Genomic DNA, 26,512 nt, shown 5'->3' with positions numbered 1-26,512 from the left:
TATTACGTCCGTGTGCTGAATAATAATCATTAAAGTAGAACATATTTAGGCTAAGTGGGCCGGGCCTTATCATTCAAACAATTCGCTCATTATTTAATTGTAAAGTTTGTGGGTTATCTCATTATAAGTGTCACTCGAGGCCTTCTAGGAAGCCTGGGAAATATCTAATAGACTATCAACCAGCAGATCTTTCTGGAGTTTATTCTTGGCTGTAGCTTCAAGGCCTCATTGTGTGTTATTATAACAACCAGTCTACTATCCACATGGGGGCTGACTATACACCAATGTTTATTGAGTTGGAGAGGTGTGGCCTCGCCCTCCCTCCTTCCCCTCAAATTAGATCACCCAACTGTAAATCACATGGATCTGCTGAGGTGATTTGAGCCTATTATTCTCTCCTCATGATGGCAGTCCTGATCTGAGTATTACCCATCGGGTCAACTCAGGATTAAATGCACATTTGTGTTTAATCTGACTATAAAACCGTCAATCTAGTTAAAGTGTTTCTGAATAGTCATTTTGTTGTTTTTATTGTTTGCAGAAGCCTAAAAGTGTATTGTATCTTTTCTGTTGTTTTGTTTATTTTATTGATTTTTTTTTTCTTCTTCAATTTCCTCCTTTAAAAAAGACTTCATTTGAATTTGTGGCAAAAGAGATTATATTAGGATTTTACATAGCTGAGACGTGGTTTCCTGCTGTTTCATGTGTGGAAAGAAATCCATTAATGACACATTAATTAAACATTTTCACCATGTTTACACTATGCGTTGGCGCTGCAACCACTGTCAGAAGATTCATCGACAAATATGCCAAAAGTCTGGATTTAGCTTCTTAAATGTGATCATTGAATGCTTGTCTTTCTTTGTCATACATGATAGGAAACTGAATATTTTTGGTTCTGGTTGTTTGGAAAAAATATTGGTTAAATAAGTCTAATTTGTAGTAATCTGGACGAGTGAGTTATTTGAATTTTTTTTCTTCTTACAGATTTGATGCGACATGGAGACGATATGGCTTTATCAGTTTCGTCTGATCGTCATCGGAGACTCCACCGTTGGCAAGTCCTGCCTCATCCGGAGGTTCACCGAGGGTCGCTTTGCCCAGGTGTCAGACCCGACTGTTGGAGTGGACTTCTTCTCCCGCCTGGTGGAGATCGAGCCAGGAAAAAGGATCAAACTTCAAATCTGGGACACTGCAGGACAGGAGAGGTTCAGGTAAAGACAGAACTCTTTTCTGGGCACCATAGTATTCTAGACTATCTCCCACTCTGGATTAATACACATGTTGTATTTATATATCTATCCAGGTCTATCACCAGAGCCTACTACCGCAACTCAGTAGGCGGGCTCTTACTCTTCGACATCACAAACCGCCGCTCCTTCCTAAATGTCCACAACTGGCTGGAGGAGGCCCAGAGCCACGTCCAGCCGCACAGCATCGTCTTCCTACTGGTCGGCCATAAGTATGACCTGGAGGCCCAACGTCAGGTGACCCAGCAGGAGGCGGAGAAGCTGGCGATTGCCTACGGGATGCGCTACGTGGAGACATCTGCACGAGATGCCATCAATGTGGAGAAGGTGTGGATGTGATCTCTTATCAAAGGTTTTTTTTTCTTCACGCTAAAAAAAAAATCAGCTGTGAACTAAAAATGTTACAGTAATCGAGACAAATATAGAGCTTGAAGGTTCTTTGCACCACAGATGATTGAAGTTGCTTAGTTGTCATGGAGATGGTTTAGTTGCTATCACATGTCCTAAGTCTAGAGTTCATGCTATTACCATTACTGTATTGTCATTTTAGCACAGTTTAAAAAATGCTAAATTTACTGTCATTTGCACTTTGTTATATCTACTTCCTGCAATGACTGGGAATCATTACATACATGTCTGTCTCATCCTCTGAAGGCGTTCGTGGATCTGACGAGGGACATCTTTGAGCTGGTTCGGAACGGGGACATCAAGATCCAGGATGGCTGGGAGGGCGTAAAGAGCGGACTTGTTCCCAACACCGTCCATTCCTCTGAGGAGGTGACGAAGGGCAGCCGGCAATGCTACTGCTGATTTACCTGTGTGTGTGACAGGTGGTGATCTTTCAATGGACTCCATTTGGAGGAGATCTGACTGCACTCCGTTTTTTGGGGACTTATAATATTTCCCTGCTCAGTTACACACTTCTATGATTGTTTTAGCCTGTTCATGGCTTTGCTCAAACACTTTGTTCCTAACAGGCACAGAAGCACAAGAAGCCCTCGTCCCTCCTCACTGTTCTGTGTGCATGTGTGACTGTAATAATAACCCAACACTCTTAGCAGCTGTTACACAACACTTCAGCTTTACCCCACTTCTGGCCTTTCCTGATATGTACAGTTATACTCCAGTTGCCAGTTACATCATAGTCAGTGTGTTTATGTTCATGTGTCGACATGATTGAGCCATGCCTCTTCCTTTTAATGCATAATACGCAGAATATACTGCAACCTTGTACAGACTAAATCCAGTCAGAGAGACGAGATAGAAAAGAGTCTTCACTGATTGTAAATGTGCACTACAAATCTAAGTGGCTTACTGTCTTACATGAAGGCTCCCGGAAAACCAGAGATGGGAGGATGATGAAAATGAACTCAAATTGAACCAAAGTTTGAGACACTGCGAGCTGCTGATGAAGACTGCTGGAGAAAAAGTTTGCACTGTGAAAATGTTCAATGAAAGGACAAAGCTACTGTAGCTGCATACCGATAGCCATTATGGGTAGATCATAGCAAGGAGTACCCAGTTCATGTTTACTTCTCTCTTGTGTTGGTTTACTGGTGACAACAGCTAAGAGGTGACTTTACGGCCTTTTAGTAACTTAACCAATATATGTAAATATGAAGCCTGCTCTTAAAAACATAACACGACACCTTCAGGTCATAATCTCTCCTCACACTTATGCCTAAACTACGTTTATACACACAATCAATGTTTATAATCAGTGCACGCCTCCATTTATTCAAATTTTCCAAAGAAAGAAGCAATTTTTTTTATTTTTGATATAATGTAAATAGTCATTTCACTAAGCACCTGGAATCTCATCAGAAAGAGCAGAATGAACGAAGCATTGAAAGTGAACACATTAAAAGTGATTCAATTCAGCAGATTTCAATTCAGATTGGTGACATCATCACGGACTGATTGACGAAATAGTTTAGAGAGGGAGCTGAGTTCATTTGTTGTAAGTGTCCAGTGGAAGTGTCTCTTTCGAGTGCCTTTTGAAGGAAAGAAGCCTAAGCGCATGGTCAACTTCCTGTTTCTAGTGTGTTTATCCTATGATTATTAACATCTATCGGCTGTAAAGTGGCGGGAAAACACATCGATCTCACATTACACGACCTGTAAATAATTTATTTGAAACCAAACCCTGACAAAGTTGACTGTTCGATGTTGTTGTGACTCTGGGATGATTATAGCACAAGTGTCATGAATAATAATAATAATAATAATAATACATGCCTGGAAATATTAATAAAGATTTGCCTTGTGCAAAGACTGGAGGTATATTGTTCTATTAAACTGACAGAGATGGCTTTATTAGGTCAGTCATTAAATTGATGTTACTGTAAATGACCACTAGAGGGCAGCAGAAGAGTGGAGCAGGGAGGGGAGAGGAAAAGAACAATTTCACTGCATCATGTTTTGTAATTTTTAAGTGTTAAAATCAAGGCATTTTCCTACCAAAACTATTAAAAACAATGTAATTTAAAAATCTACGGACCCTCAGAAATCCTGAAAGGTGATAATGTTTTATCTTGTGTGCACAACATAACAATTTTTGCACAAGATTAACCCTCCTGTTGTCCTCGAGTCAAGGAGGGAAGGAAAGGAAGGAGGGAGGAAGGAAGAAGGAAAGGAAGGGAGGAAGGAAGAAGGAAGGAAAGAAGGGAGGAAAGAAGGGAGGAAGAAGGAAGGAAAGGAGGGAGGGAGGGAGGAAGGAAGGAAGGAAAGGAACGGAGGAAGAAGTAAGGAAAGGAGGGAGGAAAGAAGGGAGGAAGAAGGAAGGAAAGGAGGGAGGAAGGAAGGATGGAAAGGAAGGGAGGAAGAAGGAAGGAAAGGAGGGAGGGAGGAAGAAAGAAGGACGGAAAGGAAAGGAGGCAGGGAGGAAGGGAGAAAAAGGAAAGGGAAGAAGGAAGGATGGAGGAAAGAAGGAAGGAAGGTAGGAGGTAGGGAGGGAAGGAGGTTGGGGAGAAAGGAAGGGAGGAAGGATGGAAGGAAGGAAGGATGGAAAGGAAAGAAGGAAGAAAGGAAGGTAGGGGGAGGAAAGAAGGAAGGAGGGAGGAAGGAAGGACAGAAAGAAGGAATAAAAGGGGATGGAGGAAGGAAAGAAGGAAGGGAGGAAGGACAGACGGAAGGAAGGAACAGACGGGGTCAATTTGACCCGGGAGGACGACACGAGGGTTAAAAAAAGGATCACCTTTCTGGACTTTAAGGACTCATATTGATGACACCAATAAAGAGGGCATGCAAATTTGTACTGTAAAAAGATAAATGTTTAAATGTCAATATTGAATTTTTCTTTAGGCCTGTTGCTACAGATTTATGTCACAGCTTAGTAAATCAGCCTACAGCTAAACTCATAATGTAGTTTACATAGAAAAATATTGTTAACAGTTAAATGAGTCAGCAATGACACACACGGAAAATACGGTAAAAGGTGACTTCAACCGCCACTGGCATACAGCTCATACCTCTAAAATGTGTTACAAAAAGAAAGACGTACATAAAACACAGACTCTCTCAATCTGACATAAGCATGAATCATTTTATTTAAAAAAAAACAAAAACAAAAAACATTGAAAATACAGCTCATTTTATACATGACAGCCATATGTACAGTATATAAAACACAAAAAGACAAAAATAGATCATCGCTGTTCATTAAGACAGCACTCAGAGGGGTAATGATAGAAGTTTGTTTTTTTTCTTCTGAAAGGCACAAGGGCTGGGTATGAAGACTGTGTCACATCACAAACGTTGAATGATTAAATCAACACTCCCTCACGTAAGAAAGGAGACATTAATGCTCTAAGTGAAGAGTTGAGAGTAGCTTGTGAAGTATTTGAACAGTCGGATAAAACCGCACTCCTCTGGTTTTACCAGCCCAGGTGCCTTTCTCAGGCAGAAGGATGGTTCTTTAGGCACCAGTTTATAGACTCACATCATCTAAAAAACACGGGCTGAATCCAAAATCTACCTTTTACACCCCTTCTCCAAAGCTTTGTGGAGATGTGTCAACTTCTGTCATGTCTAACAGGAGAGCATTTTCTAAACAGGAGCAATGAATTTATGTAGAAATGCTTTAATATTGCATCCTCCTGGATCATTTGATGTGGAATAAAAAGGGGAGAATATGTTTTTTCTACTTTGGAATTCAGCAGCATCGAGTGTCAAATGAAATGCCTTCAAGTGGACTCTACAGACCATCTCTCACCAAAATTATAAGTACATTTGTATAATTTACAGCATTATACAAATAGAGACAGTTTTTACACAAATACTGTACAATCTACAGTAAAGCACTTTACTAAAACAACAGAAAAAATGCTATTAACAATAAGTTATCATCTTGACTCCAGAGGTTCGGGGTAAAAGTATTTTTAAAAATTACACAATTTAGAGACCAACTTTAAGTGGTCATTCTTTGTTTTGGAAAGCTCCCTTTCCAAAAGCACGTTCATTTGGTCAGAAAGGGACAACGATTATTAAATATAAAATCTATTGGTGATGCAATAGATAAACAACCAAAACAAAAAGAGAGATCAGCAAACTAAAGTCTGTACATGTAACAATTAAAGTAGACTAACATCTAAAAAAAGATATTAAGTGATTGACATTGATATGAATTAGCAAAAAAAAGAAAAAAAAAGAAAGAAAGCTATCCCAAAACAATACTATACACATTTAAATATAAACAGTTCTATTAGAAAGAGTAAATAAAGTAGTAAAAATAAAGTCGGATAAAATAAAAGTGATGGGCGCTCAACAGACGAAGCTGCCAAGAAGAAGTTTCAATTGAAACTAAAAAAACACATTTTTCCACAAGGAAGTAAAAACAAAAAAAGGTGAAGAGTATAAATGATGAAAGACAGGCCCCTTGTTGAGGAATAGACCCCCAAGCACCCGGGTCCCAGATACCAGTGCAGATCTGACAGAGGTGGATAAACGGCATTTAGAAACTAACAACGTAAACCTTCTTCTTCCTCGAGCCAAAATACTCACTTAGTAAATAACTCAGTGTGATTAGTGAGCTTTTCTAAGTGCAAATCTATCAACATCCTCAGATCTGCAAAACAATCTGGGTACAGCCGTGTAAAGTGTTTTCAAGACAGTAAACGAAATGACTAATAAATTATCTTCAGTGTATTTTTATAATTGTTACAGATATTTCTGAGTATATTAGATCATTGTCATTTTGTCTGTATGTCCAAAAATAGTGACAAATGTCCGTTCTAATTTCTTACAGTTCATGGTGACGTCTTTAGATGTTTTATCTCATTGACAATCCAAAATCTAAAGATATTCAATCGACAAAAAAAAAAGAAGCTTGTAATCCTCAGTTTTCATGTTTTTGCTTTAAAAATAATTTTATATCATTGTTGCAGCTTTAGAGTAAATGCAAGTCAGTTTTGGATCTGCTTAGAATAACACTTCAATAAATACCAGAGAGAATGAAATCTCATATCTTTCTACATATGCTATGTTTTTGTTTCAATTTTGGAGCTACGAGGCCCTTAGTAGGTCAAGAGACATTTTTTTTGCACCATTTGGCTGGCAAAACATTTAGATGACATTTTTGTGGTTTGTCTGTTTCTAAAGAACTTTCTGAAAAACATTTAATCTGTAAGCGTCAATAACAGAATAAGCAGCTCTGAAGTAAAAAAACACTTTTGGTTTTTTTTTCGTGTGAAACAAAAGGCCACAAAATGCTTGCAAAATACCATTTCAACACAGTGTATATGCTGGAGGTTATTTATGATAAGAAACTAATTTCATACCATTTTAAATATGTACTCATACTGTACGGCTGCTCTCTGGGAGTGGGGTGGGGTGGGGGGGGGGGGGGGGGGGCACAAGGGGATTAGTGTATTAAAAAAACCATTCCATCTACGAAGCTTGTTCTTCAGCCTCAAACACAGTAGGTGACATCAACCATGTGCTCTTGATTTACCTGCACTGAGGCCTGGACTGAGACTGTAAGCCCCACAGCTTCAGTGCTACCCTGTTTACACACACACACAGCAGACACAAACAGGCTGGTGCAACAAACAAGAACCAATAAACTAGACATGTTAACCCTTTTGAAAGCAACTCAAAAAGAGGCAACTGATTATCTTCAACTGTCAAGTTGTTTGATGGCTTTCAACTATTTAAAAAAAAAAATGGTTTGTTTTACAGTTTGAAGTCTAGCTCGCTGATCCAGGGGTTTGTGACTTGAAGTAAACCCGCTGGTTCAAGCCATCGTTTTTAAATGATGCACATCATAGTTCATACTCACTTTTAGCGCTAATAATGGAGAGGAAGAAAAGTCGACAACAGCTAATGTGTAACATTCTTCCAGTAAACGGCGTCAGATAACTGATGGTCTAGCTCACCGATCCAAGTGTCTTGACGATCGTAAACTTGGCGGTTCGAGCCATCACTTTTTTAGTGATGCATATTGTGGTTCATATTCACCTCTTATACTAATAACAGAAAAGAAGAAAAGAAGAAAACAGCTAATGTGTAACATTCTCCCAGTAAATGGCGTCAGATTACAGATGTCAGAACCACAGTTCTCTGTGTTAGTTAGGTCCATTTAAAGCATGTGTTATAGGCAGGTAAATATCTCCAGGAGGCTAAGGCTAAGTACAAACAGATTAAAACAGACACATGGGCCAGAATGTGGCTCTGTCACAGTGTCTAGCAATCAAGTTAATCAGCTTCCAACTCAGAGGTAAGATGTGTGTGGCGTTTTCTTGCCTCTCCTCCCTTTAAGCCCAGGGCTGCGTTCCAGTCCGCCTACACTGCAGCATTTGTCTGCCAGAATGAGTGTAGATGCTCTGTAACACTCCCCAGGACTACTTCAGTCTGTATCAGGGCCTGCCTGCTTCCATGTCACTGTCATCGGGAGCGCCTTTGTAGATCGGGCTCTTGGGCTGCAGCGCAGGCTCGTATTTGCGAGTGGATAACCTGTTGGCACCTTCACTGCTGTTCCTAATACCATAGCAGAAGTAGATGGCGAAACCTGGAGGGGCAGGAGAGAAGCAACAGGATGTTACAAAACAGTGAGGGGAATGTTTGCCGTTAGAAATGAAGAGAAACAGAATCAGAAATGTTCAAACGTACCGATAACCATCCAGACAGCGAAGCGCAACCATGTACCCAGGTCCAGCTGCATCATGAGGTAGATGTTGACGAAAACACTGAACAGGGGCAACCATGGGAGCAGAGGGACCTTGAGAGAACAGAAACATGGAGAGAAGAGCAGAAACAAGTCAGCATAACTATATTCAAAAATTGGGTGGGACACAGTGAAAGAAAGAGGGAACAACATGTGTATAAGTGACATTGGGCCAGATGCAAGAATATGTTGGTATTTTTCTTCTTAAATCTGTCGTACTTTTTTCGTGAGGTGGAATTTACGAGTGAGCCACGTCAACACTCGTATCATCGTAAATGACCTTCGTAAACATGATGAATCCCACCTGTTCTAAATGAACGCGCGTTCCCGAGAATAGTAAATTAACATGAATGACGCCCCCAAAATACAAAATATGGTCAGACGACCGGCAGGTTGTGGAGAAGCTCCATTCATGAAAATGGCACTAAAGACTAAGAAGAATAAGAACTTTACGAGCTCTCAGACTGAGGTCCCGCTCTCAGAAATAGATCAACAGAAACACAGATTATTATTTAGTGTGTAAGTGGAATATAAGGTCCTGAGAAAGACAAAGAATGAGGAAAAATGACCCGTGCTGTGAACGCTGTCTCAGCTGTTGCATGCAGCATCACAGAAATAAAAACAAAAATGACTGAGCATGAATTATGCCAGGGGATGTCATCAGCCAGGGAGTTAAACTATTACTTAGATAAGCAATATTTCAATTAAATGAATAACAGTTATTAATAAATAGTCAGTTTATATTGTGGAAAAGTAGCTGTGGACAAGCCGCTAATATTTATATTGTAAGCTTGCATTATATCATAGTTTCAATTGTCAATTTAAATGACTGATATATCTACCTAAATTGTTAAATAGCCTACTTCTTTATACTAAATAGCCTAATAATTTTACAAACAGAGTAATTTCATCATGATTATGGATTCAGAAGTGCAATTTAATGAACGGGACATAGTAGGCTATACACTTGCTCATTGCCTACATCCCCTGTAGTTCACACCCATTACTCAGGGGTCTCTAAAATACTGACAGTATAATATACGCTCAGCCTGCGGATCGACATTATTCATTTCTCTGTTAAGTGGCAGTCAGTTGACTCTGAAGCTCAACTGCTCTGATGTTACACGTGCTGCCGGACTGCTGTCATTAGCACAGACCTGCTAACACCTGGGATGCAACGCAGGGCAAGCCGGCAGAAGAAGTCGGAGATGAGGGTAACAGTTCAACAGCTCGACCTCGCTGTGTCTCTTGTGTTGATAAACTACAGTAGGTTACATCATTCTGTAGAGTATAGAGCTACCGTATCGTATCATACAGTGTTGTTTGGTCTTGTGGAGGTGTTATGTGTCCTTTAAGTGATTATCATATCTTGTTTATCTAGTATATGATGTCACACCCCCCACACCCCCCCCCGTTAGCACACTGCCATTAGACAGTAACAGTCATGTGTTATTGCTTTGGAGGACTGCAGGTTGGTTGTGCGTGACAGCTACTCCAGGTCTATGTAACACTCGTAAATTTTGTTTGTACCTAAGAGAAAATCCAAAATACGAAAACATTGGTAAATGCGGCAAATCCTCTTAAATCACTCGTACGCACGGTTTAAGAACGGAAGTGTGCGTACGAGTGGTTCTAGCATCTGGCCCATTGTACACTAAGAAGGTATTTTAGCACCTTAGCTGCCAACACGGCCTTCTAAAACAAAGCACTTGAGGGATAAAAACAAAAAAGTCTGCAACACAAAGGCTGGTGTTCTCAGGGTTTGATAGCTACCTTGAAGGTGAGAGCCTCTTTGCTCTCAGGCTGCCTCCAGATGATGATGACGCAGACACAACAGAGCAGAGACAAAATGATGCAGGGCACCACCACGGCTGCACTCCCAGACAGAAGCCCTGACAGATTGTTGGCCATTATGACGCACAGTACAATCATAAGAACAGCTGCGGAGAGAGGAAGAGGAGAGAACATTAGTTAAACTGGTTGCAGCAAGGTTAAGGTTATTTTTGTGTTACTTCTGCTTTAGAAACACACATTTGGGAACACTTACAAATAATAGCAGTGATGGCGTAGACAATGTTCCCAGACGTCTTTGTTGGGGTCTTTCCACTTGGGCAGAACAGCAGTTTGAAATTGAAGGTCTCTCGGAGCGGCCTCTCCTCTGTCTCCATCCCGTATTCATCGCCGCTGTCTCCTCCGCTTACGGCCACCTTCTCCCCTTCCACCAGCTCCACCAGCTTCTCTGTCTGGCTGGACGAAGACAGGCTGCCTGGCTGGTACCTGTGCAGGAAGGAAGGTTTCAGAATGAGTAAAGAAAGAAGAAAAATGCTTACAGTAAAACTTGTTTCAAGTTCAAAAAGTTTAGTTTTATGAGAATGAGATTACAACTTTGACCTTTGTACTTTAGCTGTATACATATTATAATAGTTAGATAGATATAATTATACTTTCTCACTGGATTTATGGATACAGCAGCTGCTACAGAGTAATTAACAAATGATAAGAGAGACTTTATGACTGTATTGTTAAATAATTAAAAAGGTGCTTACCTGAGGATAAGAACACAAATGGCCACTAATGAATATGCCAACAGAGTTCCAATGGACATGAGGTCAACCAGAGCTGCCAGGTCGAACAGGAAGGCCATCAGAGCTGCAAGTGAAACCAGATTTCATCTAGTTATTCAACTGTAACTCTCTTAGAAAGAGGAGCAAAGAAATACTTTAATAGTTTTAACTGGCCTCGATGTAAGCATGGACAAAAAAAACCCATCTTATTTGTCTTTGCAGACTTTTGTTAAGTGTAAAGTGATATTGATCTCAACCTGACAGCCTGCAAGACAGAGCTGAGGCAAGAGTCAGAGTGATGACCCTGACAAATTATTTCTTGACAGATTTTACAGCATGGGATTGACACACAGCAAACGCAGCCTGGTGGCCCAAGGCGAGGACATGAAAAAAAAGCATCGAGAATAAACAAGAACGCGACCGGTTTCGGTAAGCTTACCTGCAACGATGCCAGAAGCGATGGTAGCCAGGAGAGGAGTCTTGGTGCGAGTGTTCATCTTGGAAAGACCACGGAACAGCAGACCGTCCTCCGCCATGGCGTAGATAACGCGGGGCATGGGAAACATAGAGCCCAGGAGGCTGAGAGAAGATCAGTACCGTAGTTAGCATTATACTCCAAACAGTGTTATATAAAAGGAAACAAGTTTAGGTTTTTCTTCTCTTACCTGGTTGACAGAGCACAGAGAGAGCCCACAGCCACGATGTATCTAGCAGGAGCCCAGCCCACATAGCTGAAGGCCTCAGGCAGAGGACTCTGGACGTTGAGCTGGTAGTATGGCATCATCATGGTCAGAGCAGCAGACACACCAAAGTAGGCAAAGAAGCAGATCAGCAGGGAGGCAACGATGCCGACAGGTATAGAACGCATGGGATTCTTCGCTTCTTCGCCTGGAGGACATCAATGAAAACAATAAATGTCAAAGAATGGAGACAAAGTCTTTACAGGACCTGAACAAGATTCGCATGTCACTCAAAGTTGCATAACATGGCCATCAAACATACGGAAAACAGGTGCAACGTCTTCTTATGTAACGTGGAGTCAAACCTTATTATCATAAGCAGTTTCTACTCTTGTGCACGTTGTCCAAACATTTGTGCACATGACCATAAAGGGTGCTGAGTCAACAAGAGCAATTCCCATGTCAAGGAAAAGTTCCACTAACATGCAGTAAATAAATAAACCTCTTAATAATGAGCTGTATTCATGTTAGCAACTTCAAATCCCTCAAGAAAGATAATAAATAAATGAATAGAACACAAGAGGAATCCCTATGCAGTCTATAGTCCGTCAGCTGTTTATTTAGCCATTTGGTCCTTCAGGTTCTTCCAGGTAAATAAACTCACTTGTTGTAGCGATGCAGTCAAAGCCCACAAAGGCGTAGAAGCAGGTAGCAGCACCAGACAGGACTCCAGTCAGGCCAAATGGAGAAAAACCACCAACACCAAATTCCTTCTCAACACTGAGCAGCAGAAGAAGAGAGTCACACAGTTTGGTTAAACAAATGTCAAGAATAACTATTCAACACACACGAAACAGTAAAACTATGATTCCAATACTGACTTGTAAGCCTTGCTGCCGTTGGTCTGGTTTATGTAGCTGCTGTAGTCTTCCTCTTTGAGGTTCCAGTTGGCCGAATCCCCCTTCACGAAGCCAGAGATGATAACAAAGCCCAGGACGACCAGGTTAATGCCCGTGAAGATCTTATTCACCAGCGCTGACTCGCTCACGCCAAAGGCCAGAAGTCCTGACGGCAGAAAGTACAGGAAGAGAGAGGAGAGAATTCATATTTCAGCACCAATAACAGCATGTCTTGCTACGTGGGTGGACATGTTCGTACTTCATCACTTCCAACATGGCATCAGTCAGCGACACCGATCATTATTTCTTTCCTTCACACTGCTACTGACATGCCATCCTACACCAGCTGTAATATTAATGGCATCAATTACGCCTGTTATGCAAGGTTTAATGTAATGCTAACAAGGGCTACTGATGGCTTACTTTAAAAAAAACCTAAGATATCATTCTTTATGTTGCCTTTTCAGCATGTTATTGGTTTCATTAAAAAAGCGAATATTAGGGAAAATCTAAGTAACGCAAGTTGTGTATCAACTATATGTTATCTGTCAAAGGATTCCTGACCCCAGGTTGAGAACCATTAACTCACCGGTGAGCAGCAGGACGAGGATGAGGGCGAACAGGTCGGGGTACTCTGCCAGCACTTTCCCTGGCACCTTCATTGCCATGGAGGCTTTAAAGAAGCCAGAGATCTTCTGTTCGACCAGGCTGTCAAAGGTTGAGCTCCACGCCCTGGCTACGCTGGCCGTACCTAAAGAAAGAATATAAAAATGGAGATAAATTAACAATGTAGAGAAAATAAATGACTCGTACTTTGTATTGTTTCCGACATTCTGACTTGTTATTTAGGTGTCGTTAAAAATGAAACTCACCTATCACATAGGAGAGGATGAGATTCCATCCCGTGATGAAGGCCCAGATCTCTCCGACTGTCACGTAGCTGTACAGGTACGCAGAGCCCGTCTTGGGCACCCGGGCGCCGAATTCTGCGTAGCACAGGCCGGCCAACATGGAGGACAGCGCGGCGATGAGGAAACAGAGGACAATAGCGGGTCCTGCCTTCTCTCGGGCGACCTCGCCAGCGAGGACGTAGACGCCAGCACCGAGTGTGGAGCCCACCCCCAAAGCGATGAGGTCCAGGGTGGAGAGGCAGCGGGCGAATCGAGTCTCTTCAGCAGAGAAGTCTAATGCCCGGCGACGCAGCAGGGTCTTTCCGAAGTTGGACAGCTTGCTGGCCATATTTGCTGTGACTATGTGTGGGCGCTGAACCGGGCTATGAGTTTTAAATCCTTCTAGTGTGGGTGTGTGTGTGATTGACACAGCTTAAGCAGAACACGTGTGACTGGACAGCGTAGAAGAACTTTGGGCAGATGGGGAAGGCTTGTTTATTATTGGTCCCTCAGCGTAGGTGTGTTTCACTTAGGCAACAGTCACTCAAGCAGACAGAGAACGGGAAGCAGCGGGTCTGTGGTCACAGTGTTTTACAGCAGCGGATTAGGACCTGTGAGGAAACACAACACAAAAACAAGAGCTCAAAACAAGGTACTATTCAATCACTGCCAAAGCTCACACTTCTCATGGCTCTGTTTGGCACTGTGTAGTTGATTATAGCATCCATTCTTTCCAACAGTGAATATACTCCAGAAATGGTGCTTAAACTGCAGTTAGTTTGGGGGGGGGGGGGTGGATTATACAAAAATGCACGTAACCCGAGTACAACAATATCTTCTCACCCAACTGAGCCACACTGGGCAATACAATTAATTTTGCAAACTTTATAGGTTGCTTGTATAGTTTAGTATCGTGTGCAATGTCTCAACGGGTGGTAGATGTATTTCAGGTGGGCACGGGTAACATCAGAGACGTTGGAAACATTCCTACAGTATTATTCTTCACTTCACTAGAAAGAGATACTAAGTCAGTCAGCAGGTTTGGAGAGACACTTAAGACACATTTCACTACACATGAGCTCGTTCAGATATCAGTTACGCAACTTCCAGGAATTCATACCTCAACCTCTTTCAGGGTAGTAACATCATAAGACACAGTAGGGCACAGAGAGACCTCCTGAAGACAAAAGAAAACCCAACGCTGCCCTACAAGGCTCAAATCTAATCTTAATTTTGCCTTGACAAATAAACCTGACATATCACACGCCTATATAAAAACAAAAAGGAACACCTTGTCCAATTCTTCACCACTCCCTTACTGAGAAAGAGCGCACTCTAGTACTTGTGTTTTGTTTTTTCAGCAGACAGAGACTGACAGGGAGAAGCCTGGGAAAGCCAGAGGCTGCGAGGGGACGATATAATTCTGCAAACTAATATCAACAAGGAGAGAAGAGGACAGCGTGAACCAGCAGCTCGATAAAGTGAACCAGGTGCCCTGGGAGGAGGCTGATGTATAGATAAATACACTGCATGTGCAAAAACTGCCCTCTACTCTGTATAAAAACTACAAGTGTCAGAATGTCAGATAACCTGCTAAAACACTTTAGTTCTTTGATGACTTTGATGTATATTGTAAGGTTTTTGAAAGCCAAGTTTTGCCATAACTATACTGTATAAAGGTGCATTTTTCCATTTCTAGAAACCAGCTTTAACAAAATCCTTTAAAACTAAAATAACCTGCAGTTTCTTACACAAAGAAATAATTTGGCAGTATGTAGTTACACTGATTATCATCCCGTTCATTATTGATCATTTGAAAAAAAAAAAAAGACTTTATCCAAAACCTTACTCAAGGACACCTGCAACACATTTTACGTCAGCAGTGATGGGCTTGTCAATTTCAGGAAAGCCTGTATGACAATGTTAAGACTGATTTCTGCGAAACACACACACATATGCACACACACACATACACAAAGATCAGTTCATAACAGGCCAAGGACACTTTGCACAGCATATCTGACAAAAACAGATACAGTGGCTGTTTGTTGAGGCAGTCAGATGGGTCATCACACACACACACACACACACACAGACACACACACGCACACACACACACACAGACAGACAGACAGGTGTGACCTACAATAATAATATATAAACCATTAATCGAACACCACGTAAAAAAACTGAGGGCAATGACACGAGTATGTGTCAAACCACTGCTGCTCTATGCCACAGGTTGACCTTATTTGGTGTCTTCTGAGGTGTACAACACACGCTAGAAGGATGAAAACACACCCCATAGAAAAATGTTGGCCTGAAACATTCATTCCAAGTCATTCGAAGCAATAGGCCCGATGATATTAAACTTGCCATTCCAAGCTGTAAGTTATGGAGAGAGAGCACATGGCAGGTTAGGCCTGTTGGTTCATGCCAAAACCAATACTTTGAAGCGACATGTTCTATCAGGCAGCTGCATGGATAAGAATATCATGAAAATACAGAAGATTTTATGCTTCTTTATTTACCGTAAGACAATATTTACTGATGAAAAGTTTAAGAATAGGCAGATTACTGTTGAACCCTATTTATAGAACAGTATTATTTTGATAGTAAATCTATTTGTCATATATACTGTAAAAAGTAAATATGTCTGTATTTCGACAGGAAGCGGAAGACATGAAGCCCAAAGACTGTCATGCTGCACACAATTATGAACTGCTCAAAGTGTCAAAAATAAAGAAAGAGAAAGAAATTCGACTTCCTGACTTTCAGACATCCGTGATAAGCCACAGAGCAGCACCGAAACCAAAGCTTCACACATCAAGCGTGTGTGTGTGTGTGTGTGTGTGTGTGTGAATGAGTGAGTGTGAAAAGTCTGTCAGCAACAATCCAGCATTTGTCTGGGTGAAAACAACTCAGTGCACCGCCTGTTATCTTACTTCATGTTTCACAGTGTCTCTTATTGTAGCGAGTGATTTCAGTTCAGTAAAACAGCACAAGGACGTTAACAATCTTTATCGTACACGTTTCTCTGTTGCAACACTAAAATGACAGGTTAGCACATGCAACTCAAAGCCAGGCCATGCTTTAATCTTATCTGTAAATACTACACCATTTTTATGATTACTACAGATACAACCATTGTCATGACTAACCATTAACAGTGTGGGAAAATGGAGCATGACAATTGTTAACTTCTAAGCGTGCAACCCAAGAATCAGCAGGCAGATTTAAAGACATCCACACACAACTTTGCAATTTTTCCAACGAGAGGTTTAAAGTTGTGATTTTGAGGAGGGGCGGAGCAACGTCAAAGACAACGCCATTAATGCAGTGACACCTGAGTCCTTGATGAAGCTGCTGAGAAGGCAGACAAACGTTTCAGGCCTATCAGTCACCTCACAGGTCAGGTAGCAAAGAGAAGAAGTGAAACACTACACGGCTGCATAGACCAGTGACTGTGTGGACGTGCGAGGGGTGACTGACTGTCTGTGTGGATCAGAGGTTGGTAAAGCTGCAGGGGGAAAGAAAAATCCCCTTTCACGAACCATTAAATGTGTAAAACTGAATATGAGGGTAGAAAAGGGTGGTAAAAGCAACAATACTCCTTTTTTTTCCCCCTTTCAGAGTCAAATCTTTGTTTAAATGAGCTGTAAGAGACGAAAAGGGGAACAGGAGGATATTATGGCGGATGCACCTGACAGCAGAAGAGTGCCAGAGAAAAAAAAAAAATCACTTAAAAGATTATTAAAAAAAGAAAGAATAATCAAAGACCACCACATGTGGCTCATATGCAAAACATAAAGTGGACGGACATTGTTTTGGATCACAGAGTATGTTGAAGTCTTTCTCTGCTGTAGATTATGTTATAGCCTAAATTTAGTCTGTTTTCTTTCATAACACACAGGATATAAACAATCACAAGGTTTGAATACAATGACAATATTCTATTAAAAACCATTAAAACAATATAACCTACTTTATCAAAGCACTTCTTAGTCTTACTATCTCAAAAGGCAAATATCCTGCCTAGTACAGTTGTGAGTGTTGAGAGAGGAACAAAAAAAAAAAAGACAAACACTGTCAAACAATGACATAAAAACAACATGGAGAGCAACATACAACCACAATAATAAACACTTAGCCTTCTGAAGACTGATGGGAAACTGGTAACATGGTTGGATACGCTGCCGCTCCCCACTTGGTGCGACATTCCAGTAGCATTTTCCATTCACACACCAGGAACTGAGATCTGAGGGTGTCAATGTTGTGTCAATAAACATTTATTACCAAACTACTGTGCCCGGCTGGCTGTGATCTCCTCGGGGGGTTCACTATATTCACTAAGTACAACAAAAGCTCTGAATTGAAACTGTAAACCTATTAAAAAAAACGCCCAGATAGCTTTAACTTTGGGACCATTTCATTTTTTAACGGTCGATGAATCCAACGAGAAAACCCAGTTGTTGGGAAGTGTTCTTGGATTAGCCTTTCAAAGAAAAGCGTCTCTTTCATGACTGCAGACTAAATACTGACACAGTTCCCACCTTCAAGATTACAAAGAAAAACGCAGACCTGATTTTTCCAGGACCTTTATTAAAGGGTGGTCTCGTTAAGATGCTAGAGCCACCTTAACCTCCGCTGATGCCTTCTGTTACGTCACACTAGTTGCTAATCTTTTCCTTGTGCTTTTCACGAGGGTGCAAATTTGTGCAAAGTGGGGCAGATTTATGCCAGGTTGAACGGGAGGTGTGGCTCACAAATGTGCCGTCTTCAAGCTCCACTACGTAACACACACACACATGACAAGACAGGTGCGCTAACTGCGGACGTTTTTTTCTATTCCTGTTAAACACAAATGACTTTCTCTAGGAAGTGGTTTGCTTTGGCTTATTTTCATCAGATCTCAATTAGACTATGTTCCAAGTTTTTGAAAGTGGAACATACTAAAACAGGTTGTTATGTATGAGGAGTACAGTATGACCCATCAAGACTCGGGCCAACAGTGCTCCGGTTACAACTGGCTTCAGGGATAAATGGTCCTGTTACTTGACTTAACATTGCTGCAACTGCTGCCATGAACTGTAAGAGGATTATTTGGAGAAGTAACAAACCTGCTAACCTCATTATACCTTCTTGCTGCTCCTCTTTGAATCCATACGAACAACGCATGGCTTTGTTTTGATTGCTACTGTTGTCATTAACAACAACAAGGATATAACACAAGTCTCTGGTTATATAAGAAGACCAGCGAAAAAACAGCTCAAGTTAAAAAAGGTACACAAGCAAAAACATGATTCTGAAATATTCTGTCACAAAAAAAGTGAGTTAAAAAAAAATAAAAAATCTGCTGCTTTTTATTCTCGGCTGCTTTTATTTTAATAGCAGGAACTAAAAATAAAAGGGGGTGATTTGACCGGCCACATCGCAGGAATTTTAACACAGAACACATACTCAGTACTTTCCTCTATATAGAAATAATGCTGATGTTACAAAATATGTAAATTTGCCCACACCCAGTCTTTTCATAGTTATTGTTTCTTCTTGTCAAGAAGTTTTAAAGATTAGATTTACTGAAGATCTTGTATCCATCTATCCCCGGTGATACTGTATCTTGTAAAAACATCTGAAATATCATTTGTTTAGGCCAGAGGCTGATTAAAGGGAACAACATGTTCAGTACCTTGCAACTGAGAAGAGTAAATGTGACCTTGCATAACCCTGGAAGGTACACTCTATCATGCACGACTGTACGGAGTAAGTAAACCCTTCTTCAGGCATAACACGCACACACAAACACACAAACACAAATACACACACACACACAAATACACACACGCCCCCACCCACACAATGGCTTTCCAGGTGTTTGAAGTAATAGAACAGTGTGTCTTTTAAGCCAGGGATATATGTTTGTGTGTGTAAGGTGCTACTGTGGCGTAGTATAAAGGCTGTATACATTTGTTAACGTGTGTGTGTGTGTATGTGCGGGGCGGACCGACCACTGAGACTGAACCGAACGACCCTTTAAGTCACCTGGCCGGACACCATCGCTCCTGCCAAAAGCTGCTCTTGCTGTGAAATGGAATGTGACAAACTGAGGATCTGCTCACTCTCCCATAACCAATGCCAACGCTATTAATGTTAGCCGCCACGCCAAGAACAGAAGTCAAATGTATGCATTATGAGAATGGATAAGCAGTCCGCTGGACACCTGTGCATGCTGAGATAAGGTCAGTACTGTAGCACCAGTCAGAAAGGATGCCTGCAGAAAAACTCTCCCTACCAACTATGATAAGATACTGTGCTGCCATATGAGACACATATTTGTAAACACTTATAGCAATAAAAAAAACTCTCACCATAATATACACTATCATTTAACCAAATATGTCAACATATTGACTTGATGACTGCAAAAATGTACCAAGAACATATCAGACGCAGGCACACCTAAGGTGTGGTGCAATGCACACCCTTCCTGTTATGACACAGTTGCACACAACTCCTCCGTTTTTGGCCATCACACTTGAAATAATTTATTTGACATGATTAAGCACAAGCGGTCAGCAATCCCACTCAGTAATAAGGACTGGGAATACTTAAGGGGATCTAGCAAATGCAGTGCAACGGACCTCCTCAAACACATCAAACAGTTTACTTTTAAGGGCAAAATCTTGACTAGACGGCAGCTGATGCAGAAATGTTTCATTCGCCTGAATCACTGACAGCACAAATGAAAAAAAAAAAAGAGTTCTTTCTATGTAGTGCATGCTATGAAACACATATAAAATAATCCTAGTTCATTTTATTTCTGGTGAACTTATCAGTAAAGGAGGGATTGCGCAATTTAGGTTACAAGTGCAGTACTGTAAGCTCCCAGCATATCAACAAATGAGCTCTGAGCAGCTGCCAGTTTACTATGTACATCTAGTTCAAACTAATACTACTGTCCAATGCAATTTTGAGACTGTATAACTTTCATTTTTGGTTGAAACTGAAATGTGATTTTAATAGGTGGACGCAATATTGCATGAAGGTGTTATTTATTGCAGAGGTGATGTATTAGAAATGCAGCACCACACATTAATCGCCTCCAAAACTAAGTTGAATCAACACCTCTTAAAACTGAGCAATATAGCTGTCATGACGGTGGGATTTATTGCAGGGCTGTTGTATTAGATTGCATTATTTTTTCTAACCTAGCAACTGGCAGCTGAGTACTGTCTGTATATTTTTTCTCAGAGCACACCAGTAAATCATCTGAGCTTCGTGCAGCATGTTTCAAGTTTATTAAAAATACTGTAATTGTACTGTAACTAATCATTAATAAAGAAATATAATTGCAGCGATGACAAGCCTCATGCACAGCTCTAGAAATGAGGACTTCATCCCTTGACAACACCTGACAAGTTTAGCCTCTCATTTACAGCGTTAGTGTTATTATTTTTATTATAATGCTCAGCCAACATTTAGGAAAGAAACGTGGCGTGTGTCTACCTGCCTAATCCAACAACCTCTCTACTCCACCCATCTACAACCACCTGACCACTGCTGAGCAGGTTTGTGCAGCAACTAGTTACACAGGCTAATCTACAACTCTCTACTTTTTTGTTTTCATTAGCATCATCTTAGTAATGTCACAACATTTTTTCATAATTATGGGGTGTCTCTCTGTCAACCGGCTGATGCAACAACACACGCATGGTGGTGGTGAACATTAACCCGGAAGGACGGCTCACATTTGGATGATAGCACTCGCGGTTTTTTTGGGAATCGAGGCTCATGTAAATGTGATTTTTTTTTTTCACTCGACAATTAAAATAGCCGGACTTACCAATAATGGGCGATGTTCAGTTGTCCATCTGGATGATAATCAATGTGTCAGTGACTAAGACACCAAGCTAGCTACGTGGCTCAGGCGGCTCTCGCGTGGTGCTAACGCTAGTGTTGCTTTCGGAAACATCGTAATTCCCAGTTTCACACTGGGAAATGAAGTGAGAGAAAGCAGCAGAAATTGATTTGGACTGCAGTATTTTGGGTGTTTTACTTGTGTGCACACACGATTAATTAATATGTCTTGGTAACTTCATCAATATATGTTATACGAGTATAACCGTTGAATATTACAATGCTAATTGATGTATGGAAAATTAGTTATCTCTCTCTTTCTTTTTTTTTTTTTTAAAGTTACTGTTTTTTCATTTTCGTCACGCCACGTTTTTTAAAGTTACAAATCAGTTATGTGTCGTTTCATTTATTCAATAAAATGATCGTAACAGACAAGTTATTTTTTTTAATTTAGGGATTATTATGCGAAAATCTTGGAAATTCTGCGCTTGTGTGCGGTCATTGAAAGCACCATTACAATCATCCCCACACCCTACTACTTAGCGGGGTGCGCTCCGACCAAAACAATGAATGGAAAGACGGGACACCCCAAACGTGGAAAAAAAACTTCAATCGTGTGTTTTCCTAAAAATGACAGGATTATTTGAAACATTTGCCATAACTCCGTTTTTCGTTTTCTTTTTTAAGTATTCCGAGCACGTTATTTATTTTCTAAGTTACACCAGCTGTTTCCCCCCCCCGCTCAAATTACCAAATAAAGCCACCTTACTGAGCGTCATCACCGTCACTAAACCCTAAATATTGCACAAATGGAAACGTTACAGTTGTATTCGTATACTTTAAACCAATAAAACAAACATAATGTCACGTTAGGCTCCTTCAAACACGAGTGCGCCAATACAACTGAGGATTGCATCAGTCCACCTCTTCACGACAAGAAGTAAATGTTATATCGGAAGAGTTTTTTTTTAAAAGAGACATGTCGCTAAAGTGTTAGTATGGTATCGCTGAAATACAAAATGGACATTACCTTCAATGTCTTGTTGATAAAAGGATAGATGTGGTGTAGCCGCGGTCGCTGATGAAATACCCCGCTCGGTGTGCTTCTTTGCGGTTTTGATTCGCCGGGGAGGGGCGGGGCGGGCGGGATGTGTACAAACATAAATGACGCATGTGCTACTGGGAGGTGGAGCTTTTCCATTCATGAATGGAAAGTAACGACGAAAGAGAGTCCTTCACGTTTCTGATAAGTTTAAAACACGATAATCGATATTTAAGAGAGTTTTAACCAATAAAATAAAATAAAATAAAATGGCAAGAAATCGTTTAAAGAGATAGAAAGTGTGGCATCTGTGCACGCATGGGTTCTCGTAGTAGGTATGTCCTTATATGGAAACAGCGCCACCCCCCCTCCTCCTCCTCCTCCTCCTCTGAAGGTTATATATAGGCCCTGTCTCATGTATAGCAACAATGCATCCGCTGCAGCTTTGTCCAGCACATTAAAAGAAAAGGAAAAAATAAACAATTTATTTCATGTACATGCACTCAGCGACCTGGGAATAATGCAGGGGTCAATGGTGGCGTAAGTTACGTCGTTTTGCAACTTTTTATCCTAATCGTGCACAAGTGTCTTCCAAAATGTGGCTGGTACGTTGCATGATGAAATTCAGTGACATCATCCATCCAAAGATAAAAGGGGTACAATTAAAAAAAAGACGCCGCAGCTAGCCTGATGCAACACCAACACTACATGGCATCAGAGTTAAATAAACACCTCACAGTGTCAACAAAAAAAACAAAAACTGCTGACCAGGAAGGTTGATTTGGAAATGTAATAGGTTACAGATTACGAGTTACCATATTTAAAATGACTATTTCAACTACTTAAGCACCAAAATCTGAGTTCAGGTGTTTTTCATGGATACTGACATGATTTATTAGGGAGATCATTTCTTATAAAGTAAGATTTACGTCTCATTTGAAACTGTATTCAGTAGTTCATGTAGATTTTGGAATATAAAATAAAGATATTTGATGAATAAAATGGGTTTAATTGGTACTGTGACACCATTTAAGACCATGTGTGCTCCAAATAAGCCAACGTCATGATTTATTTACAAAATATAAAAAAAAACATTGATTTCAAATCATTAAAAAAACACTATATTTCAAATCCATACTTTTGTTATATATATATATATAAATGTGCAATATGCAGACGCTCCAGAGATTATATACATGTGTGCAATGTTCTTGGGATTAACATAGTAAGGACAGCACCAGTCTGTTTTAGTTGGAGTGGGAGGTACTGGGAGCTGTGGTGTTGTACAGTCTGATGGATGATGGTATGACAGCATATGACATAAGGAAATAGTTTTGATAAAATGACGTAACTCTGGTTATTGTGACTTTGTGACCAACGATGAGTGGGATACTGGAGTTGAAAAAATAAATGTAATGTGAAATAACTTTGTAATGTCACTTTTTCTTTACTAGGTCAAAGGTCCATTCCACTAAAGGTCAATTGGTGGTTTGACCTGTGGTTGTGGAATTTCAAATCATCAAATTTCCATTTTTCGGAAGAAATTTTAAGGACTTCTCATCCACACTGACGTTAAGATTTAAAGCTAATTTTTTTTACTTTGAGAAAAGTAGCCGATAAAAAAACAATCTCATCACAAGGCAAACAACATCGACCGAGAGGCTCATGTGATACCATTGAAAGGTCCATTTATTGTTTTGTCAATTACTGTTTCCATGAATCAACTTTTCCATTTTTACATCAAACATATTTTGTCCAAATTCTGAATAGGATGCAGGACTGGAAGTGTTTTAGTCCTGAACTCGCAGCACAGCGCAGGGTGTGTCTCTGTTTACTTTTCTTAATAAACTGCTGTCTGCACAGATGATTACATAAGTGTTTGAGCAAATAGATACACAGTATATTTTAACTAGTGCAGTTATTTAGTGTTTTTGGAATGTGTTGCAAGACAGTTAAATGAAATATAGAAATGAGTATTTAAATTAGTATAAAATGAGTATATTTTGTTTAATCTGGTATGGGCCAAAATGTTACTTTGTTTTAAGGAATATGCACCATGAACATTTTGACACAGGGTTCCTCAACAATACAAATAGACAAGACCACCATTATTTTAGTGCATATTGTGCTTTTAGTGTTGCATATTCCCAATTAAACCTGCAATGAATCATATCACCAACTGAAACACACCTAAAGGCCTGAGATACTGGGGCAGTTGTCCACTTGGCCTGTTTAGAAATATTCTGACTTTCCTTTGGTGATTAACTTTGCTTTAAACATGTTTACACTCCTGCCCACTTTTTTGATATAAAGTGGATATAGTGAAGTCCTGACTTGAGTTTGTGCTGACTAGATAAAACTAAAAGAAGAAATGAAGGGCTGAACAGGTTTTTAAGGGTAGAGTGTGAAGGCCACGCCACCCACAGACACAAATGTATTTTCCTCTACTGTTCAGTTCTTATTGTGCATTTTCCTTGTTGTGAGTTTCTTTTTTTAAATGTTTCTATGCCTGGGAAAGGCTGAAGGTAGCGTATTGTTTTTCATACCTCGGACTACAACCAGAAGAGACTTTAAATCAAATAGATTTGTAAATTGCATTTTCTTTTCTCTCAACTCATCCCTCTCTGTGTGATGGTACCATAGTAGCCACTCGTCTCAACTTTCGTCCTTGCCCAGTCACACTGCTTTGGGTTGCTCTTTCAATTTACTTCCAGTTTATCAAGCTAACCCAACTGGGTGTCTCTGCAAATACAACAAAGCGTCATTGCTGCACACTGGGTTCCAGTGTTAGAACAGCTAACAAAACACCACCTAATCTCTGTCTTGGCCCACTGTGCCCATCCTGTCTGCCTACTTTCATTACTCGGGACAAGTCCAGCACATCAAAGCTCTAAAGTTTTGTAGGTCACAGTCCTCCCTGATCGGGAAGGTCAGGGTCTGTGAATTTATCCCAGCACTCCTACACAGTTATAGAATAGCAGCATTGTGTCCATTTTGTTTATAATTCCAAATGTATGCATGATAAAAAATTTAAAAAATCAATTTATTTTTCCTACCTCTACTTCTGTGTAATACATACACACATTATGCATGTCTCTATCATCCTGAAACTCCTCCTCTGATGCTGGTGGTAGAAGAAGAAGTATTCAGATGCTTTACATAAGTAAAAGTACCAACACATTAATGGAAAAATACTCCATTACAAGCAAAAGTCCTGCATTGAAAATTCTACTTAAATAAAAGTACACAAGTATTAGCAGTAAAAGTAGTGGTTTGGTCCCTCTGACTGATATATTATTATATATGACATCATTAGATTATTAATAGTGAAGCATCAGTGTTAGAGCAGCATGTTACTGTTGTAGCTGCTGGAGGTGGAGCTAGTTTGAACCACTTTATATACAGTTCTCTAATTTAGTGGAGTGGTTCCCAACCTAGGGGTCGGGCCCCTTCAAAGGGACACCAGATCAATCTGAGGGTTCATGAGATGATTAATGGGGAGAAGAAAGAAGAAAAAACAAAGTTCTGAGACACAAATCTGTTTTCAGTTTTTTTTGGCTTTTTCTTAAAATCTTTGATTTTTTGGTTAAATATTGGATCATTTGAACATTTGTTGAAATGAAACCATGTGAGAAGTTTAGAGGGAAAAAAACACTTTTTGGTGGAGCTGTCCCGACATTCGTACTACACACTGCTTTTTGTAAGAAAACGTACTTTCTGGAGTGTAAAGTACAATATTTTCCTTCTGAAATGTAGTTCAGTGGAAGTAGAGTCCCTCAAAATTAGACTGTACAGTATCTTTGTAAATGTACCCCCCCCCCCCCCCCCCCAACGCTGTCTTTTGGTCTTCTGAGGGTTTCTCACATTTCTATTTCTTTATCGAAATTGAGCTAATATAGATAGACGGTCTCATATGCTGAATTTTATATGAATCTACTGTACTTTTTTTTTTTTTTTTTTTAAATCACATGGCAGCCACAATCGTGTCCAATTACAGTCATATCTGCTTTGGATCACCTGCAGGTCAAGGTCTACATCACAAGATCACTATTCTAGGACAACTTTAATCCACCTGTGGCAAGAATTCCCCATTCCATCTTAATCCTGGCATTTCCTGAGGGAGAACGACAACAAGAGAAAGATTAGAGGACTTTAAGATTCATGTTTG

At 40.4% G+C, this 26,512-nt stretch overlaps 3 protein-coding genes across 5 annotated transcripts in view; 1 reads left to right on the top strand and 2 right to left on the bottom strand.

Annotated features, from left to right (window-relative positions):
• snx12 (sorting nexin 12) overlaps nt 1–26,512 on the bottom strand; it is a 160,692-nt gene that overhangs the window by 123,865 nt on the left and 10,315 nt on the right. The gene's annotated exons all lie outside the window — the stretch shown is intronic.
• Nucleotides 1,000–2,060, top strand: LOC133993755 (ras-related protein Rab-39B-like). Its single transcript, XM_062432811.1, has 3 exons — nt 1,000–1,214; nt 1,307–1,577; nt 1,905–2,060. Exons 1-3 carry the CDS (start codon nt 1,000–1,002, stop codon nt 2,058–2,060), a joined length of 642 nt encoding a protein of 213 aa, XP_062288795.1.
• slc7a3a (solute carrier family 7 member 3a) lies at nt 7,707–22,400 on the bottom strand. Of its 3 annotated transcripts, XM_062432810.1 has the most exons (13): nt 22,333–22,400; nt 17,592–17,703; nt 13,428–14,056; nt 13,145–13,306; nt 12,538–12,721; nt 12,321–12,436; nt 11,642–11,864; nt 11,416–11,555; nt 10,959–11,061; nt 10,460–10,689; nt 10,186–10,352; nt 8,358–8,466; nt 7,707–8,256 (listed from the first exon to the last, which is right to left on the bottom strand). In XM_062432810.1, exons 3-13 carry the CDS (start codon nt 13,792–13,794, stop codon nt 8,105–8,107), a joined length of 1,953 nt encoding a protein of 650 aa, XP_062288794.1. In that variant the 5' UTR covers nt 13,795–14,056; nt 17,592–17,703; nt 22,333–22,400; the 3' UTR covers nt 7,707–8,104. The 3 variants fall into 3 exon arrangements, with proteins under 3 accessions (XP_062288794.1, XP_062288792.1, XP_062288793.1); XM_062432808.1 differs by lacking the exon at nt 17,592–17,703 and having other exon boundaries at nt 22,333–22,376; XM_062432809.1 differs by lacking the exons at nt 17,592–17,703; nt 22,333–22,400 and having other exon boundaries at nt 13,428–14,168.

This window comes from Scomber scombrus, chromosome 14 (assembly GCF_963691925.1).
Source record: "Scomber scombrus chromosome 14, fScoSco1.1, whole genome shotgun sequence".
Classification (NCBI taxonomy): domain Eukaryota; kingdom Metazoa; phylum Chordata; class Actinopteri; order Scombriformes; family Scombridae; genus Scomber; species Scomber scombrus.
This window is presented reverse-complemented; position numbering and strand designations above follow the sequence as displayed.

What these genes read in the sequence shown, in the direction of transcription:
- LOC133993755 (XM_062432811.1), top strand. Translation starts at nt 1,000, where the DNA reads ATGGAGACGATATGGCTTTATCAGTTTCGTCTGATCGTCATCGGAGAC. An exon ending in GCAGGACAGGAGAGGTTCAG is followed by an intron (nt 1,215 to 1,306) that starts GTAAAGACAGAA and finishes ATATCTATCCAG; the next exon opens with GTCTATCACCAGAGCCTACT. An exon ending in ATGCCATCAATGTGGAGAAG is followed by an intron (nt 1,578 to 1,904) that starts GTGTGGATGTGA and finishes CATCCTCTGAAG; the next exon opens with GCGTTCGTGGATCTGACGAG.
- slc7a3a (XM_062432810.1), bottom strand. Translation starts at nt 13,794, where the DNA reads ATGGCCAGCAAGCTGTCCAACTTCGGAAAGACCCTGCTGCGTCGCCGG. An exon ending in CCTCGTCCTGCTGCTCACCG is followed by an intron (nt 12,722 to 13,144) that starts GTGAGTTAATGG and finishes TTCTGCCGTCAG; the next exon opens with GACTTCTGGCCTTTGGCGTG. An exon ending in CTCTGTGCTCTGTCAACCAG is followed by an intron (nt 11,556 to 11,641) that starts GTAAGAGAAGAA and finishes ATCTTCTCTCAG; the next exon opens with CCTCCTGGGCTCTATGTTTC.